This window comes from Zalophus californianus, chromosome 7, assembly GCF_009762305.2.
Source record: "Zalophus californianus isolate mZalCal1 chromosome 7, mZalCal1.pri.v2, whole genome shotgun sequence".
Classification (NCBI taxonomy): domain Eukaryota; kingdom Metazoa; phylum Chordata; class Mammalia; order Carnivora; family Otariidae; genus Zalophus; species Zalophus californianus.
The window spans coordinates 69,577,800-69,594,508 of NC_045601.1; the positions used below are offsets into that span (position 1 = coordinate 69,577,800).

The 16,709-nt window shown below is 39.7% G+C and overlaps 1 protein-coding gene across 1 annotated transcript in view; it reads left to right on the plus strand.

Moving 5' to 3' along the window:
* The first annotated feature begins 9,321 nt into the window (after positions 1 to 9,321).
* The window catches only part of MDN1 (midasin AAA ATPase 1), a 157,976-nt gene continuing 150,588 nt past the window's right edge, over positions 9,322 to 16,709 (plus strand). Inside the window, exon 1 of the mRNA XM_027601624.2 lies at positions 9,322 to 9,557. Coding sequence (XP_027457425.2) covers positions 9,456 to 9,557 — 102 coding nt within the window. The 5' untranslated portion in view covers positions 9,322 to 9,455. The remainder of the gene's footprint in view (positions 9,558 to 16,709) is intronic.

Genomic DNA, 16,709 nt, shown 5'->3' on the forward strand with positions numbered 1-16,709 from the left:
GAACAGAACCATACATATAGGGTTATTTGATTTATGACAAAGGTGCCACAGCAATTCAGTGGATAAGGGATTGTCTTTTCCAGGTGGAAGGGAAAAACCCAATCACAATACTTCTCTAGCAACAAATGAGATGTGGCGATCAGGGGAAAGTGAAACATACTGAATGGGTGATGTGAGTCAAAGGACACCATGGCACAGAATACCAGTATTCTGATCACACCTCAGAGATGTGGCATATCAGTACATGAAAAAGGGGTCCCAAACTTATGTGGAAGGGAAAGTAGACTATGGTGAATACACAGACAAAAATAATGGATTTATGACAATCGAGTTCCTTTTGGAGGATCTATCTTTAGATGAAGGGAGCTCAGAGAAAGTCTTTCCCTGCATTTGCTGTTTTGAGTGCCTACCACTCAAAATAATCAATATACCAAAGCATTACATTTTGAGGTGGAATGTCCTAGACTCCTTCACTATCAACCAGGGAAAGATATTTATAATACATATCTCTGGGGACGCCTGGGTGGCTCAGTTGGTTGAGCGTCCGCCATCAGCTCAGATCCCAGGGTCCTGGGATCAAGTCCTGCATCGGGCTCCTTGCTCAGGGAGCCTGCTTCTCCCTCTGCCTGCCGTTCCCCCTGCTTGTGCTCTCTCTCTCTGACAAGTAAATAAATAAAATCTTTTAAAAATAATTATAATATGTATATCTGACAAAGAGTTAAATCCAGAATAGAAAACAAAACACAACAACAAAAACAAGCCACACTCATACCCACAAATCAGTAACAAAAAGACAACCCAATTTTTTTAATGGTAAAAAAAACTACACAGAAAGTACATCCATATTACTACTAAGTAGTTGGAAACATACTAACATTCTTGCTCATCAGGGAAATGCAAATTCAAACAATGAGATACTTCCACAAATCAACCAGTCTGGCTAAAATTAAAAGTCTGAGAATAACAAGTATCAGCAAAGAAATAGAATAACTGAAACTTTCATACTTTTCTAGTGATAGTGTGAATTGTTACAACCATTTTGGAAAACTCCTTGACATTATCCACCATAGCATGTGTTTAAAATGCCCAGCCTGAAAATAAAATAAAATAAAATAAAATAAAATAAAATAAAATAAAATAAAATAAAATAAAATAATAATACCCAGCCTATGACTTTGCAGTTCTACTCTTAATTATATACTTTTAGGTATATGTGTGTTTTTGTACATCAAGAAGCATGTATCATAATATTCACAAGGTTTTTTTCATAACAGCTGTGACTGGTAGCAACCTAAATGTTCATCAATAAAAGAAAGAAAAAAATAGTGTTATAAGCCAGACACAGGTAATACATACTATGTGATTTAATTTATATGAAGTTCAAGACCAGGCAAAATTAATCAATGGTCCCATTGATAATGTTAAAAGAGAAACTGAGGCATATTAAAATTTTTAAGGGTTTATTTAAGGAAAAATCTTTTTTTTTTTTTTTAGCAAGAATCTATTTGAATCAGGCAGCATCATTTTCATCTAGAAAATGAAAAAGAACTCCAAGGAGCTGAACAAAATGAAAAATTTTCATAGGCAAAAGAGAATAGGAACAAGGAAGTTATACTGTCAAGAAAATCAAACTGGTTATTGCAAAGTTACTTTCTTCCAGGGATTGGCAGGGGTCTTTCAGTCAGATTACCTACCTGGTGCTGATCTGGCAATTCCTGATTGACTGGTTTAAGATGCCATTTCTGGGCAAGCCAAACTGTAACTAAGTCTCAGTTTAGTGAAGTGGGGCTTAGCATAAGTGGCTCCATTTTGGGCCTGTTATCTTGTTTTTAACTATAGTAAAGGAGGGTTTTGATTAAAGAAGTTGGGCTCTGAGAAATTCATGGTGGTTAATATGTCTTGGAAATTCTCCCAGGTATTTTGAAGGACTATTTTTTTTAATTTTATTTTATTATGTTATGTTAGTCACCACACAATACATCATTAGTTTTTGATGCAGTGTTCCATGATTGTTTTCATATAACACCCAGTGCTCCATTCAGTACATGTCCTCCTTAACACCCATCACTGGGCTAACCCATCCCCCCACCCCCCTCCCCTCTAAAACCCAGTTTGTTTCTCAAAGTCCATAGTCTCTCCTGGTTCATCTCTCCCTCCGATTTCCCCCACTTCATTTTTCCCTTCCTTCTGCTAATGACCTCCATGCTATTCTTGAAGGGATATTTAAAAAAATAATTTTATTTAGTTATTTGACAGAGCAAGAGCACAAGCAGGGGGAGAGGGAAAGGGAGAAGCAGACTCCACTGAGCAGGGAGCCTGATGCAGGACCTGATCACAGGACCCCGGGATCATGACCTGAGCAGAAGGCAGATGCTTAACCGACTGAGCCACCCAAGTGCCCCTCTCCCAGATATTTTGGAAACAGAACAGATCATGAGTGAGGCCAACTTCTGTGCGAAAGGAATGGAGTTTTCCTGGAAGAGACATTTTCACCTGATGAGGGGCCTTTCTCCAAGCCGGGCAGAGAGGAGGGTGATTGAAAGATAGGGCAGTAGGGCTAGCAACAAGGGTCCCCGTGAAAAGCTTACTAGAGTAAAAGCATTTAATGTGTCATTCCTTTGAATTTTCCCTAAACCTGTAATAAAATCTATTATAACAATTTCAAGCCTGAGCTCACAACTCATGTTCTCCATAAGTGTTTCCTATCTTCCAGCTTGAATTGGCAGCTTCCCTATTTGTACTCACAGCACCCTTTCCCTATTTCTCTGTTAGAGCCATTTGTGACACTACCCCTTAGATGTCTGTCTTTACCATAAGACTGAGAATCCTTTAAGGTCTGGGCCCCTGTCCATCATCTTTACATTGAGTATGAGAATTAGGAACAGTTGGAACTAGAAAATCTTGAGAGTTTTTTTTTTTTTGTCTCTTGTGGGTATTTACTATTAAGTATGAATAACAGAAAGGTCTATAGTATGTATTGAATAAGAGAACTGCAAATAAGGGGTAGTCAATATTTATGAAAGGAACTGATAATTTAGTAAGGAATTCATTACTTAAAATAATGATGAGAGTGACTTAGTTTCTTATAATTTTCAATGTGCTTTGGTTCTTTTTACTGCTTTGTTTTATATATGAAATCACAGTTATTGGGGAAAACAATTAAAAACAAAATCTCCTCCAAACCAGAAAATCTCTCCATGAAGGGAGAGAAAGAAAACAATTTATTATTACTGAGTTAGCATTAAACCAGAATGTGATGCATATCACAGACAATCCCCTAAAGAGATTGCAAAGACAGAAAGAAATCTCACTCTTTCATATAGTGTTAAAAGATAAACTGAGGCATATTAAAAATTGTAAGAGTTTATTTGAGCAAAAATCAATCCAAATTGGGCAGTGTTAAACCAGAAGTAGTTGGGAATGCTCTGTGAAAGGAGCAAGGAGAAAGACCTATACAGAGAAAGTACAGATGCAAAGACAGGAAATTATTTAATTTGCTATAGCTCAAAGCTGAGTTGGCTGTTTGTGATTGTATTTAGTGTTTTGATTTCCTAATCTTCAGGCATTTACAGACTTAGATTTTGATTTGCTTAAGAAGGTTACCACAGCATTAGAGCTACCTCAGTCTAATGGCCTGTTTGTTTAATTAATTTAACAATAGTCAAATGGACATAATCCATTACATCAGGTAGGTTTTGCAATTTAAAGTCAGGTACAAGTTATGCCCATCTCCTCCCTGGAAATCGGGCAACCAGGCATTATCTTCCTTGATGATGATTTCATTGCAAAGAGATGGCTACAAGGTCCTTGAAGAAAAATTCCTGAGTTGTACAACTGGCAAGAGGCTTATTTTTAAAACGTTTACATACATTTGAAGGGCAGCTGGGTGGCTCAGTTGGTTAGGTGTCCAACTCTTGATTTTGGCTCAAGTCATGATCTCAGGGTTATGAGATGGAGCCCTGCATTGGGCTCCACGCTCAGCATGGAGCGTGCTTGAGATTCTCTCTCTCCCTCTGCCCCTCTCCCCCCAGCTCACACGTTCTCTCTCTCTCCCTCAAATAAATAAATAAATAAATCCTTTTAAAAAATTTACGTATATTTGAAAAGGAGAGAGAAAGAAATTCTGAAAGAAAGGGATGAGGTGAAGTGGGGAGAGGAGGAGTTTCTTCCCTTAGTTTTCAAAAAGGAATATTAAGCCTCTTAATTTGTATTTGGTATTACACAGTTTGTAAGTAGAGAGTGAAATCAGTTTCCAAACATATGTTTCTTTTATAATTCTCACAGTGATTTAATCAAGTAAATTGCTCCTGGGTTTCTCAGACATCTAAATACCTGGAAGGATTGAACATTTGTTAAATGCTTATTGTGTATGAGAAAAGTATGTTAGTGCTGTGTGAGGTACAAAGATGAATAAGGCACTTCCTGTGTTCCAAGAGTACTTATTGACTCCGGAAAATAGACAGAATCAGAACTTCTAGAGAAAAACCGAGGTCTAGGAAGGTCAAGTCACTTAACCTAGGTCACATAGCTAGTTAATGGAAAAGTACAACTAATAGCTCAGGTCCTTACATGCTGTTTCAGTGCTCTCTCAACTTCATGTAACACTTCTGATATCCTAATGAGGCACAAGTAAAAAAAATTTTTAAGATTCTGTTTTTAAGTAATCTCTACACTGGACATGGAGCTCGAACTTACAACTCTGAGATAAGAGTCGCATGCTCCACCAACTGCGCCAGACAAGCACCCAAGGCACAAATAATTCTTTGACAGAGTGCCTGGGAGAAATGAGAACTCTTACCCTGACATGTACTGAAGTCTGAATCAATTTTTTAGTTTTTGTTTATATTTTCTGTATTCATTTTTTAAAAAAACTTTTATATTGTAGAACAATAGAAACATCGATTAATGAAGTATTATTAGGTAAATATCATTGTAATTGCCACCCAGGTCACAAATCAAACTTAGAAGCTTTTCTATAAGCCCTACCCCAATCACAGCCCCATTCCTCCCAAAAACTGCGATCCTGACTTTCACAGTAAAAACTTCCTTGCATTTTGTTATGGTTTGATTAACCAAGTGTGCACTTCCAGGCACAATGATTTAGTTTTGCCTGTTATAAAAATTTGCTAAAGTCTCATAAGTCTCAGTCTTAGTTAGGCTGCTGTAGCACTATAGACTGGTGGCTTAAACAACAAAATTTTATTTTTCACAGTTCTGGAGCCTAGGAGGTCTAAGATCAAGATGCCAGCAGATTCAGTGTCTGGTGAAACTTTCTTCCTGGTTTGTAGGCAGTAACTTTCTTACTGGATGCTCACTTGGCAGAAAGAGAGAGGAGGCTCTATTTTGTTCTTGAAAGGGTGCTAATCCCATTATTGGGGCTCTACCCTTATGATTTTATCTAAACCTAATCACCTCCCAAAGGCCTTGCCTCCAAATACCATTACACTGGGGTTTGGAGCTTCAACATAGGAATTTTGGAGGACACAAACATTCAGTCCAAAGCAGTTTCTTATAATCTATAGTTTCCCCTCCCATCTTTTTTTTTTAGAGGTGGGGAGGGGCCAAGGGAGAGGGAGAGAGAATCTTAAAGCAGGCTCCACGCCCAGCACAGAGCCCAATGTGGGGCTCCATCTCTTGACCCTGAGATCATGACCTGAACCAAAATCAAGAGTTGGATGCTTACCTACTGAGACATGCAGGCACCCCTCCTCCAATACCTTTCCTTTAAATTTATCTCTTGAAAAACTTGTTTTGATCTATAGAATCTCCTAACAGTCTGGATTTTGTTGATTATATATTCATGTTGCAGTTTAACATATTCCTCTGTTCTCTTTATTTTCTGCACATTGGCAGCTAGATCCAGATACTTTTGACAAGACTATAGTTTAGGTGGTATTATGTTCTTTTATCAGCAGTTAACCTAAAGTCTGTTTTTTTTGTCCTTTTGTGATGTTAACAGCCACTGATACTTAATGCCTTGGTTACTTGATTAACTGGGGGGTTGGAAAATGTTGATATTTTCCTCTGCCAGTTCCTTTGTTTTTAATTTTTTTTTTTTTTACATAATCTCTACACCCAACATGGGGCTCATACCTACAATCCCGAGATCAAGAGTCACATGCTCTACCAACTGAGCCAGCCAGGTGCCCTAATTCTGTCAATTCTTTTTAATATAGCTGTATTATTTTTATGAAGACACACTTCTCATTATCTTCTATTTGGGTACCTAGTAGTAAAATTCATATATGAAGGCAGGATAAATTTTTGATATCTTCTCTTTATTTACCAACTTTCAAGACTGATTTCTTACTCCAAAGGTAACCAATTTTTTAAAATATTATTACAGGGACTCCTGGGCGGCTCAGTTGGTTAGGCATTTGCCTTCAGCTCAGGTCATGATCCCAGGATCCTAGGATCTAGTCCCACGTTGGGTTCCTTGCCCAGCAGGGAGCCTGCTTCTACCTCTGCCTGCTGCTCTCCCTGCTTGTGCTCTCTTTCTCTCTCTCTCTGACAAATAAATAAATAAAATCTTCAAAAAAAATTAAAAATTACATATTCATGTATTTAAATGTATATAATATGTGTCAATTCATGGCAATTGTTAGCTTTATTGAAGCTCAAATTGTACCATCATTCGTCAGTAGGAGCCTCTTTAAATTGGTACTGTAAGGAAGGAAAATAAATTTTTTTCCTTTACCCATTTTGGGTTTTCTGGCTTGCGTCCGATAAAATACATTAACAAAAGACAGATTAACAAGAGAAAAACAAACAAATTTATTAACATGTGCATCGTGCATACACATGGGAGTACTCAGAGACCAGTAACTCAAAGAGGTAGTTAAAAACTGGGCTTATATAGCATCTTAAAAAAAAGAACAATAAATTTTTAGAGAAGTGACAAGACAAAGGAAAAGAACTTTGAGCTTCTGGGGGTGGCAAATTGTGAGAAGGCAAATATATGGAGAAACTAATGGTAGATAATAGCTAGTTTCAGCAAGGTTTGTTATGTAGTTTCCTCTGAGGCTGTCTCTGTGCTAATAAATAATAAAGGTCTACAGTTGTCTCCAGTGATTAACTTCTGTCCTTCTTGATAGAGAGGGCAAAGGAGGACACTTTTAGAAACTTATATCCTGCTTTTAGGCAAATAAGAGGAGGGCAGAGAGCTTTTGTATCTGTTTCTCCTCAATTGCCTTCAGCTTAAGAAAGCTTACATACCTTCTAGAAAAATAAATAAATTTGTAAAGAAATGACAAAACAAAAGGGGTTTGGGCTAGGAGCAGTAAATTGTAGGAAAGTGACTAGAAGATATATGGAGGGAAAACTAGTGGAAGATAAGGGTTATTTTAGTAAGTTTGTTTGTACACACCCACTCAGTGTCAATTACCAGTCTCTGGTAATAAGTGTGTTCTTTTATTCCTGGTAAAAGGTAGAGGGTACTTTTCTCATGGGAAATTTTATGTCCTGCTTTAGGTAGAAAAGGGAGGGGTAGTCAGTCCTTCCTGTTTCTAAAGCATCTTTAGCTCAAAATAATCAATATGCCAAAGTGGCATAATTTGGGGTGGCATATCCCAAACTCTTTCACGCCTAAGTAGCATATTCTCTTACTCTTTAGTACCTGAGTCCTTTTGACATGACCCTAGTAGTCTTTTAAAATATATATATTCTTTTACTTTTTATTATTGAAATTTTCAAACACACACACAAGTAGAAAGGAGAGTATAATGAACTCTCTTTACCTGACATCCAGTTTCAATGATTAATATACTGCCAATCTTGCTTCATCTGTACTTACACATGCCCTATTCCTTGCCGATTACTGTTATTATTTTTAGAGCTTTTTTGAGGTATAACTTACATACCATAAAATTCGCACACCACTGTAATTGTGAGATTCAATGACTTTATTCAATTTATAGAGTTGTGCCACCATCACCACAATATAGTCTTGAAACATTTCTACCACCCAAAAATGTTGCCTTATGGTTATCTGAGAAAGGGTGTGTAGAGGAGGAAAAATAATTTTCCCTTACCCTTCCAAGTTCTCGGGTAAGACCCTGTCAAAGACCGATTAACGAGAAAGAAACATACATACGTGTATTAATGTGTATGCTTCACATATACATGGGAGATACCCAGAGGAAAAAAATGAGTAATTCCTCAAATGTGGGTAATTTTTCATTCATTGTACTATGTCCTCAGGGAACCCTCTCAATTTTCTTGGAAATTTTAAAAAATATTATTTATTTGGAAATGTTTTTTGCCCCAGTTTTATAGTTCCCCAGTTCTGGAAGTTCTGCGCTTGAGTTTGCATTTCCCCAAAATCAAACATTCAAACCCTAGGGGAAAAAATTCAAATTCAAATACATTTATTTTAAAAGACTGAATCAGTATAACTTGGTATTAGAGATCTACCCCTTTTTTTTTAAATCTTAATTTTTTTATTTTTATTTTTTTAAGATTTTATTTATTTATTTGAGAGAGAGAGAATGAGAGAGAGAGCACATGAGAGGGGGGAGGGTCAGAGAGAGAAGCAGACTCCCTGCCGAGCAGGGAGCCCGATGCGGAACTCGATCCCGGGACTCCAGGATCATGACCTGAGCCGAAGGCAGTCGCCCAACCAACTGAGCCACCCAGGCGCCCGAGATCTACCCCTTTTTAAAACACTTTTTAGAGGCATAATTTACACAAGGTGCACAAATCTTGTGTACAGCTGTTTTTTGCTTTTAAAAATTTTTCTACCAGCGTAACACCACCGAGAGGAAGATAATGAAAAATTTCCATCACCATAGGATGTTCCCTCAGGTCCCCTGGCTGTCAATACTCTCTAAAGCAACCATTAGCCTGACTGTCATTATTTTGGCTTGTTCTTGAACTACACATAAATGTGAAGTTCTAGTCCACTCTTTTTAACGGCTTCTTAATATTCTATAACTTATATACCACACTTTAAATATTCCCTAACTGAGCACTTATTTCCAATATTTATATTACGAATACCGCAAGGGGCGTGCTTGTCATACTTCCATAGGAGGGAGGCATGGTGGGCTGAGAGCTCCCTCGCTTCTCCCGCCTAGCGGAATCTACTGTCTCGCTGTGCCGCCACACCTTGCCTCCGAAACCTACCAGGACTGTACCCAAGAGACCCGGATCACAACGGCAGTCCGCTTCTATTGCACTCCCGGAACTGGCGCGGTGGTGACTCCCGCTGTTTCCGCTGCTGAGGGGGCGGGGCTGGGGCCGCCCTGCCGTCGCCGTCGTGGTCGCGGGCTGATGACGGAGAGCGCCGCGTGCTCCCCCACGTGTGCTGCAGTTCTCCCGGTGTCTGCGGGGCAGCCGGGGTGCTTTCCCTGGGGGCGTAGTTGCTGGCACCTCCGGTGCGGGACCTCAGCGGCTCGGGGGATCCGAGCGCTAAGTAGGGAGCGCTGGTGGCCGCCGGGGAGAGAGGGCCTGCCGTCATGGAGCACCTTTTCCTGGAGGTGGCGGCCGCGCCGCTACGCTTACTCGCTGCCAAGAACGAGAAGAGCCGCAGCGAACTGGGCAGGTTCTTGGCCAAACAGGTAAAAGAAGGAGGGAGAGGGAAATTGCCGGGCAGACCCCAGCCGCCCCCCTCGCGCGTGCCCTGCAGCCCTGAGCGAGACGCGCTACTTTAAGGGAAGAGAGTAGCGGTGTTCTGTCACCCTGGACCCCTCCCCAGGGCTGGCCAGGGGCGGAGACGTCCGCGCGTGTTTGAGGAAATTGGAAGAATCCTTTTGTGTTTATCTGAGAGACCCTTCGGTTCTCTCCACCAGCCGACCACCCTTGCAGCACTCTGTGGCAGACGTGGCCTTCCAAAAGAAATGTGGTTTGTTTTTCTGTAATTGAGGTTGTATCTTTGCCCTTTTGACATGTGTATTACTCTAGTGTGCCAAGTCTAAGCCACCCCTGTTAGTCTGGGTGACTGTTTTTCTTTTCTGCCCCATCCCATAGTTTTGGCCGGCTGACACGTATTGATTGCGTTCTTGCTTTGCGTTAGGCGCGGTGTGGTTCTGTGAGGAGACAGAAATTCGTTACGGTCTCTGCCCCCAGGGAATTTAGCATTTATTTTTGGAGAGAGTTCATAAACACAACAACCGAAGGGCAAAGCAAGACAGCTAGTGCCAACTGTGTAACATTAACCATAGGCATTATTAGGTGAATTAGTCTTCTAGGAAATGGGTTTTTGACCTTTTAAGAGCCTTCTCTCGACTCCCTGCTGTTTGAGTTGAGGACCTTTATCATGCATTTTTTTCACGTTGCATTTTAATTTCCTATTTTATGCTTCCTCTCCCCCAATATCTTTGAGCTTCTTGAGAGTGGAAAATGTGGGTTTTCTTCTTCTAACTCCGGTATCTATAACTTATTTATTCAGTCATAAGTGCGTTGTGGAAATACCCCATTGCTTAGGAAGCAACGAGAGTATTTTGGGTCTGGAGCAGCAGAGAACTAACATGAGAGTCATTTCTGTTTGGTGACAGCAAACTGAAAATCTAAAGGGGAGGGAGGAGTCAAAGATCTTGGGGTTTCTGGCTTCTGAGACCCAGTGAAGGAAATCACTAAACAAATGGTGAGCTGTAGAAAGAAAACAGTTTTGATGGGTTGGACTAAGAAAAGAGAATCAATTTGTATGAGCTGAGCTTCTGGTGACAGGCTTCTGGGTTATGGACTGTTGCTGGAGGTAGTTTTTGTAAGTGGGCTTTAGAATTCAGAGCACAAGTTCTGAATCTGGCGATCATGGACCAGCAACAGGAGATTTATGTTTCCACGCCACTGTAACTGGATGTAAAATTGGTGTTTATGTATTGGGAGTGGGGTGGGGAAATGGTTTGTAGTCTTTAATAGATAAAGTTTTAGAGAATCTGACACACAAAAGTGTGAGAACTACTCATTTGGATTCTGAGATTGTATAGAAATAGTATTGGATTTGAAAGCTACTCGAAAGTTCAGTTGAATTAAGGAGATTAGGAGACCTTTGCTTCTCCCTTTTCTTTGCTTCACATTGTCAAATTCTGTCCTATCTGAGATGTCTTTCAGGTTTGTTCCTTGAACCATTCTTAGTAATCATTTCAAGACTTTGACTCAGAAGAGTTGTTTGTGTTGCTATTCTCTTTTTCTCCTGTTTTTGGAAACAAAACAATTTTTATTAGAAAGCAAAGACTTTTGAAAACATGATTCTCATTGCAGTTGAGATCTGAAGTAAGAATTTTTTTAGGATTGTGTTTCTTTTTATGTTATCTCAGCTGGTGACACCACCTTCTCTCTATCCAGTCACTTTAGAGAACTGAGTGTCCTCATTCTTTTCACTCCTTTTCCTTCACATATGGCCAAGTCTTCCATGTTTTATTTACTCAATATTGAATCTATTCCTTCCTTTTCATCCCTACTACCACCACCATCCTATAGTTCTGACTCCATTCCAGTATGTGTGTTTTCCAACATCTCCAAGCAATTCTCAGACACAAGCTAGGTGTCTTAAAATTTAACTCAGTTCTGACACTGTCTACCTGGAGATAGCATCAGATCCCACATGTTAGGGGTTCAGTCCTACAAAACTTCCCCCACCTCCAATTCAGATGCCAATTAAAAGTCCAGGTTGTCAGGTGGGAGGATGGGTTAGCCTGGTGTTGGGTATTAAAGAGGGCACGCGCTGCATGGAGCACTGGTTATACACAAACAATGAATCATGGAACACTACATCAAAAACTAATGATGTAATGTATGGTGATTAACATAACAATAAAAAATTTTTAAAAAGTCTAGATTGTCACCTACACTTCTTACCAACTGGCTGTGGATTGGAAGTTCCTACAGCCCCCTCCTTGGATTTGACTAAATTGCTAGAGTGGCTCACAGAACTCAGAGAAACATTTTACTTACTAGATCAATGGTTTATTATAAAAGAATATAATTCAGCAATTGCCAGATGGAAGAGATGTATAGGATAAGGTATGTGAGAAGGAGTGCAGAGCTTCCATGCCCTCTCCAGAGGTGACACTTTTTTTTTTTAAATTTCATTTATTTATTTGGCAGAGAGAGATAGTGAGAGCAGGAACACAAGCAGGGGGAGTGAGAGAGGAAGTAGCAGTCTTCCCACCGAGTAGGGAGCCTGATGTGGGGCTCGATCCCAGGACCCTAGGATCATGACCGGAGCCGAAGGCAGATGCTTAACGACTGAGCCACCCAGGCGCCCCAGAGGTGACACTTTCTCCACATAGCCATGTCTTCACCAACTTGGAAGCTCTCCTGATCGAGTCCTTTTGGGTTTTTATAGAGACTTCATTACATAGGTATGATTGATGAACTCTTTAGCCATTAGTGTTGGAACTCAGTGTCCAACGCCTGGTCTGTGAGGTGGAGGTGGGGGTAGGACTGAAAGTTCCAACACTGTAATCATTTGGTTGTTTCTCTTGACAACCAGTCCCCATCCTTGGGTCTTTCAAAATATACTACCTTGGGGCACCTGGCTGGCTCAGTTGATAGAGCATGCCAACTCTCGATCTTGGGTAGTGAGTTCAAGCACCATGTTGGGCCCAGAACTTACTTTTAAAACCAAAAAAAAAAAAACCTCTTAAAATTCACCTCCTTAACATAACAACATAACAAATGACACCTTTATCACTCTCCTCACAGGAAATTCCAAGGGTTTTTAGGAAAATATACTATTATAAGTCATGGGGAGTCTGGGTGGCTCAGTCTGTTAAGCGTCCCACACTTGGTTTTGGCTCAGGTTGAGATCTCATGGGTGGTGAGGTCAAGCCCTGGTCCTGCTCTGCTCACCAGAGAGTCTGCTTGAGGATTCTGCCCCTCTGCCCCTCCCCACCATGTGCACGAAGCTTTCTTTCTCTCAAATAAATAAATCTTTAAAAAAATGTTTTATAAATGACGGTATCACACATCCCTTACCTCCTTGATCACCGTCTGCGTTCAGGAAGAGCAGAGTGCTTAAGATACTGGAACTCAAGTATGGCTGAAGAGCAAATCTAGTCTCTTAATTCCTTTTGGGGCCTTGAACAAGTTACTTAACTCTCTTGAGTCTCAGTTTCTTGATACATTACATATGGCAGCTGCTAAATAGTTGAAAGGACTCCGGTTCTGCTGCTAGGTTTGTGACCTTAACCCCTTTTTTATTTTTCAGTTTCCTTATCTGTAAAATGGGGATAATATTACCACTTTATTGGGTTACTGGGAGAATTAGATGCCTAGACTATAGTAAGCACTGTTTATAAAAGTGGTTAATTATTATTGCTATAAATAAGATTGTTGTAAGATCTAGATAATGCATGTGAGGAGCTTACTAAAGTGCCTGGCATAAAGTAAATAATCAGTACATGTGAGCTTTAATAATAATAATAATTTTTAAAAACCACTTTATTGAGATACAATTCACATACCTTATACTTCATCCATTTATTTAAGTGTACAGTTCAGTGGTTTTGCTATGTTCACAGATATGCGCAACTGTTATCACAGTTTATTTTAGACTGTGATATTTAGACATTTTTCTTTTTTTTTAATTTTTAAAAAATTTATGTAAGTAATTTCTACACCCAATGTGGGGCTCAAACTCATGACCCTGAGATCAAGAGTTGCATGCTCTTTTCGACTGGGCCAGTGAGGCAACCTGACATTTTCATTATTTCATAAAGAACCCCCATACCTTTTAGCTACCCCTGCCCCTGCATCGCTGTGCTCTCCCAAATCCCCCCAGGCAACCACTAACTTACTTTTTTTCTCTCTAGGTTCCCTCTTCTGGTTATTTAATATAATTATCATTAATAAGTCATCTGACTCTGTCCCCATCCTGTATAAAAGCTCCCCATTGTCTCCAGGATAATAATCCAAGTTTTCTAAAATGGTATATGGTATATGAGGTGTTTTTTAGTTTTTGAAATTTTTAAAAGTTTCTTTAAAAAAAAAAAGGTTTATTTATTTAATCTGTACACCCAACATGGGGCTTGAACTCATGATCAAGAGTCTCATGTTCTTCTGAATGAGCCAGCCAGGTGCCCCAAAAATAAAAGTTTATTAAAAGGAACTTTTTTGTTTTTTTTCTTTTTCCTGTCAACCTTATTTCCATTTTTTGTTTCAAGTATTTTTTAATCCAGCCTACTGGTTCTCAACTGGGGTAATTTTGCGCCAAGGGCAAATCTGGAGACATTTTTGGTTGTCCCAACTGGTCGTGGTGGGGTTGCTTCTAGCATATAGTGTTTAGAGGCCAGCGATGTTGCTAAATATGTTACAATGTATGGGATAGCCTCACAAGGTATCATCCAGCTCCAAATATCAGTAGCGCAAAATTAAGAAAGAAACCTCAAATATATGTACACCTAATAACAGAAGATCAAAATATGTGAATCAAACAGTGACAGAAGGGGTGACTCAGTCGTTAAGCGTCTGCCTTCGGCTCAGGTCATGATCCCAGGGTCCTGGGATTGATCCCCACATAGGGCTCTCTGCTCTGTGGGAAGCCTGCTTCTCCCTCTCCCACTCCCCCTGCTTGTGTTCCCTCTCTCACTGTCTCAAATAAAGAAATAAAATCTTTAAAAAAAAAAGTGACAGAAGAGGAAAAACAGGCAAATTCACAATTACAGTTGGAGACTTTGACATTCTATCCTGAAAAATTGATAGAACAAATACAGAAAATCACTAAGCATGTGGAAGACCCACTATCAACAAACCTGACCTATTTGACATTTATGAGTGCTGTGCCTAATAACAATAGAATACATGTTCTGCTCATCTGGAACATTTACCAAGATAGAGCATATTCTGAGCCATTAAACAAGTCTCAATAAATTTAAGAGAATTAAAATCATACTTGGGATATTCAGTGACCCCACTGGAATTAGGGGGAAAAAAGCCCCAAAAAGATACTGGCAAAATCCCTAAATGTTAGAAATTAAAAAACAAAATTAGAGAAAATAAAAAGATGGTTAAAGGAAAATCACTGGAAGAATCAGAGATTTTTTTTTTTTTTTTAAGATTTTTTTTGAGGGGCGCCTGGGTGGCTCAGTCGATTTAAGCGACTGCCTCCGGCTCCGGTCGTGATCCCAGGGTCCTGGGATTGAGCCCCACCACCAGCTCCTTGCTCAGCGGGGAGTCTGCTTCTCCCTGCCTGCTGTTCCCCCTGCTTGTGCTTGTGCTCTCTCTCACTCTCTCTTGCTCGCTCGCTCTCTCTGTGTCAAATAAATAAAATCTTAAAAAAAAAAAAAGATTTTATTCGAGAGAGAGAGCACGAGCTGTGGGAAGGGGCAGAGGAAGAGGGAGAAGCAGACTCCCCCACTGAGCAGGGAGCCCGACGAACATGGACTCATTTCCAGAACCCTGAGATCATGACCTGAGCCGAAGGCAGATGCTTAAATGACCGAGCTACCCAGGCGTCCCCATGAAAGTATTTTGAACCGAATGATAATTTAAACAAATTGTGGAATGCAGCTAGAGCAGTATTTAGAGGGAAATTCATATTTTCAAGACATTGAATTCTTTTTTTTTTTTTAATTAGACCTCATGCCCAGTGTGGAGCCCAACACAGGGCTTGAACTCATGACTTCAAAATCCAGAGTCACATACATGCTCTATTGATTGAGCCAGCCAGGCGCCCTATAACATTAAATTCTTATATTAGGAAAGAAACATTTGAAATCAGTGATATTTTTTAAGCTTTCACCTTAGAGAATTAGAAAAGGAAGAGCAAATTAAACCCAAAATAAGTAGAAGAAAGACAATAATAAAGGTAAGAGTAGAAATTAGTGAAATAGAAAACGGACAAACAATAGAGCAATCCAGTAAAGCCAGAAAGTGAGTCTTTGCAAAGATTGATCAAGAATAAATGGGAAAGATCCAAACTACTAGGAATGAAAATGCCACTGTTAACAGATTCTAAAAAGAGTAAAAAGATAGGTGATTAATATGAACAATTTTATGCTAATAAATTAAGCAGTTTAGATCAAAGAGTGTTTGAAGAATACAAACTACCAAAACCCACTCAAGAAAAACAAGCTAGGAATAGAACACAAGTTAGGAATAGAACAAAATTTCCTCAAGCTGATACAGAACATTTACAAAAATGGAGAAAAGATTGAACAGATGATAAATGAGTGGCTATTAAACACTTGAAAAAATTCTCAACATCTTTGATGATATCATCTTTGATGATAGCTAGAAACAGTGAAGCAATGAGGATATCTATCAACATGCAAATGGGTAATAAAGTTGTGGTTTGTTCATAGTGAAAAACTAGTCAGTAATAAAATGGAGTAAGTTATTGAAGCATTTAATTACACAGATGATTGTCAAAAGCATTATGCTGAGCAAGGTAAATTGGACAGAAAAGAGCATGTACTATATGATTAAATTTATATAAAGTTGTAGACTAGTTTAATCTATGGTCATAAAATCATTATTAGTTGCCAGTCAAGGGGATTGATTGCCAAGGAACATAAGGGAACTTTGGGTTTGATACTTTAATTGGGTGGTGGTTACATGGGTGTGTACATATGTCAAAACTCATCAAATTGGGGCGCCTGAGGGGCTCAGTCATTAAGCGTTTGCCTTCAGCTCAGGCCATGGTCCCCGGGGTCCTGGGATCTAGCCCTGCATCGGGCTCCCTGCTCAGCAGGAAGCCTGCTTCTCCCTCCCCCACTCCCCCTGCTTGTGTTCCCTCTCTTGCTGTGTCTCTCTCTGTCAAATAAATA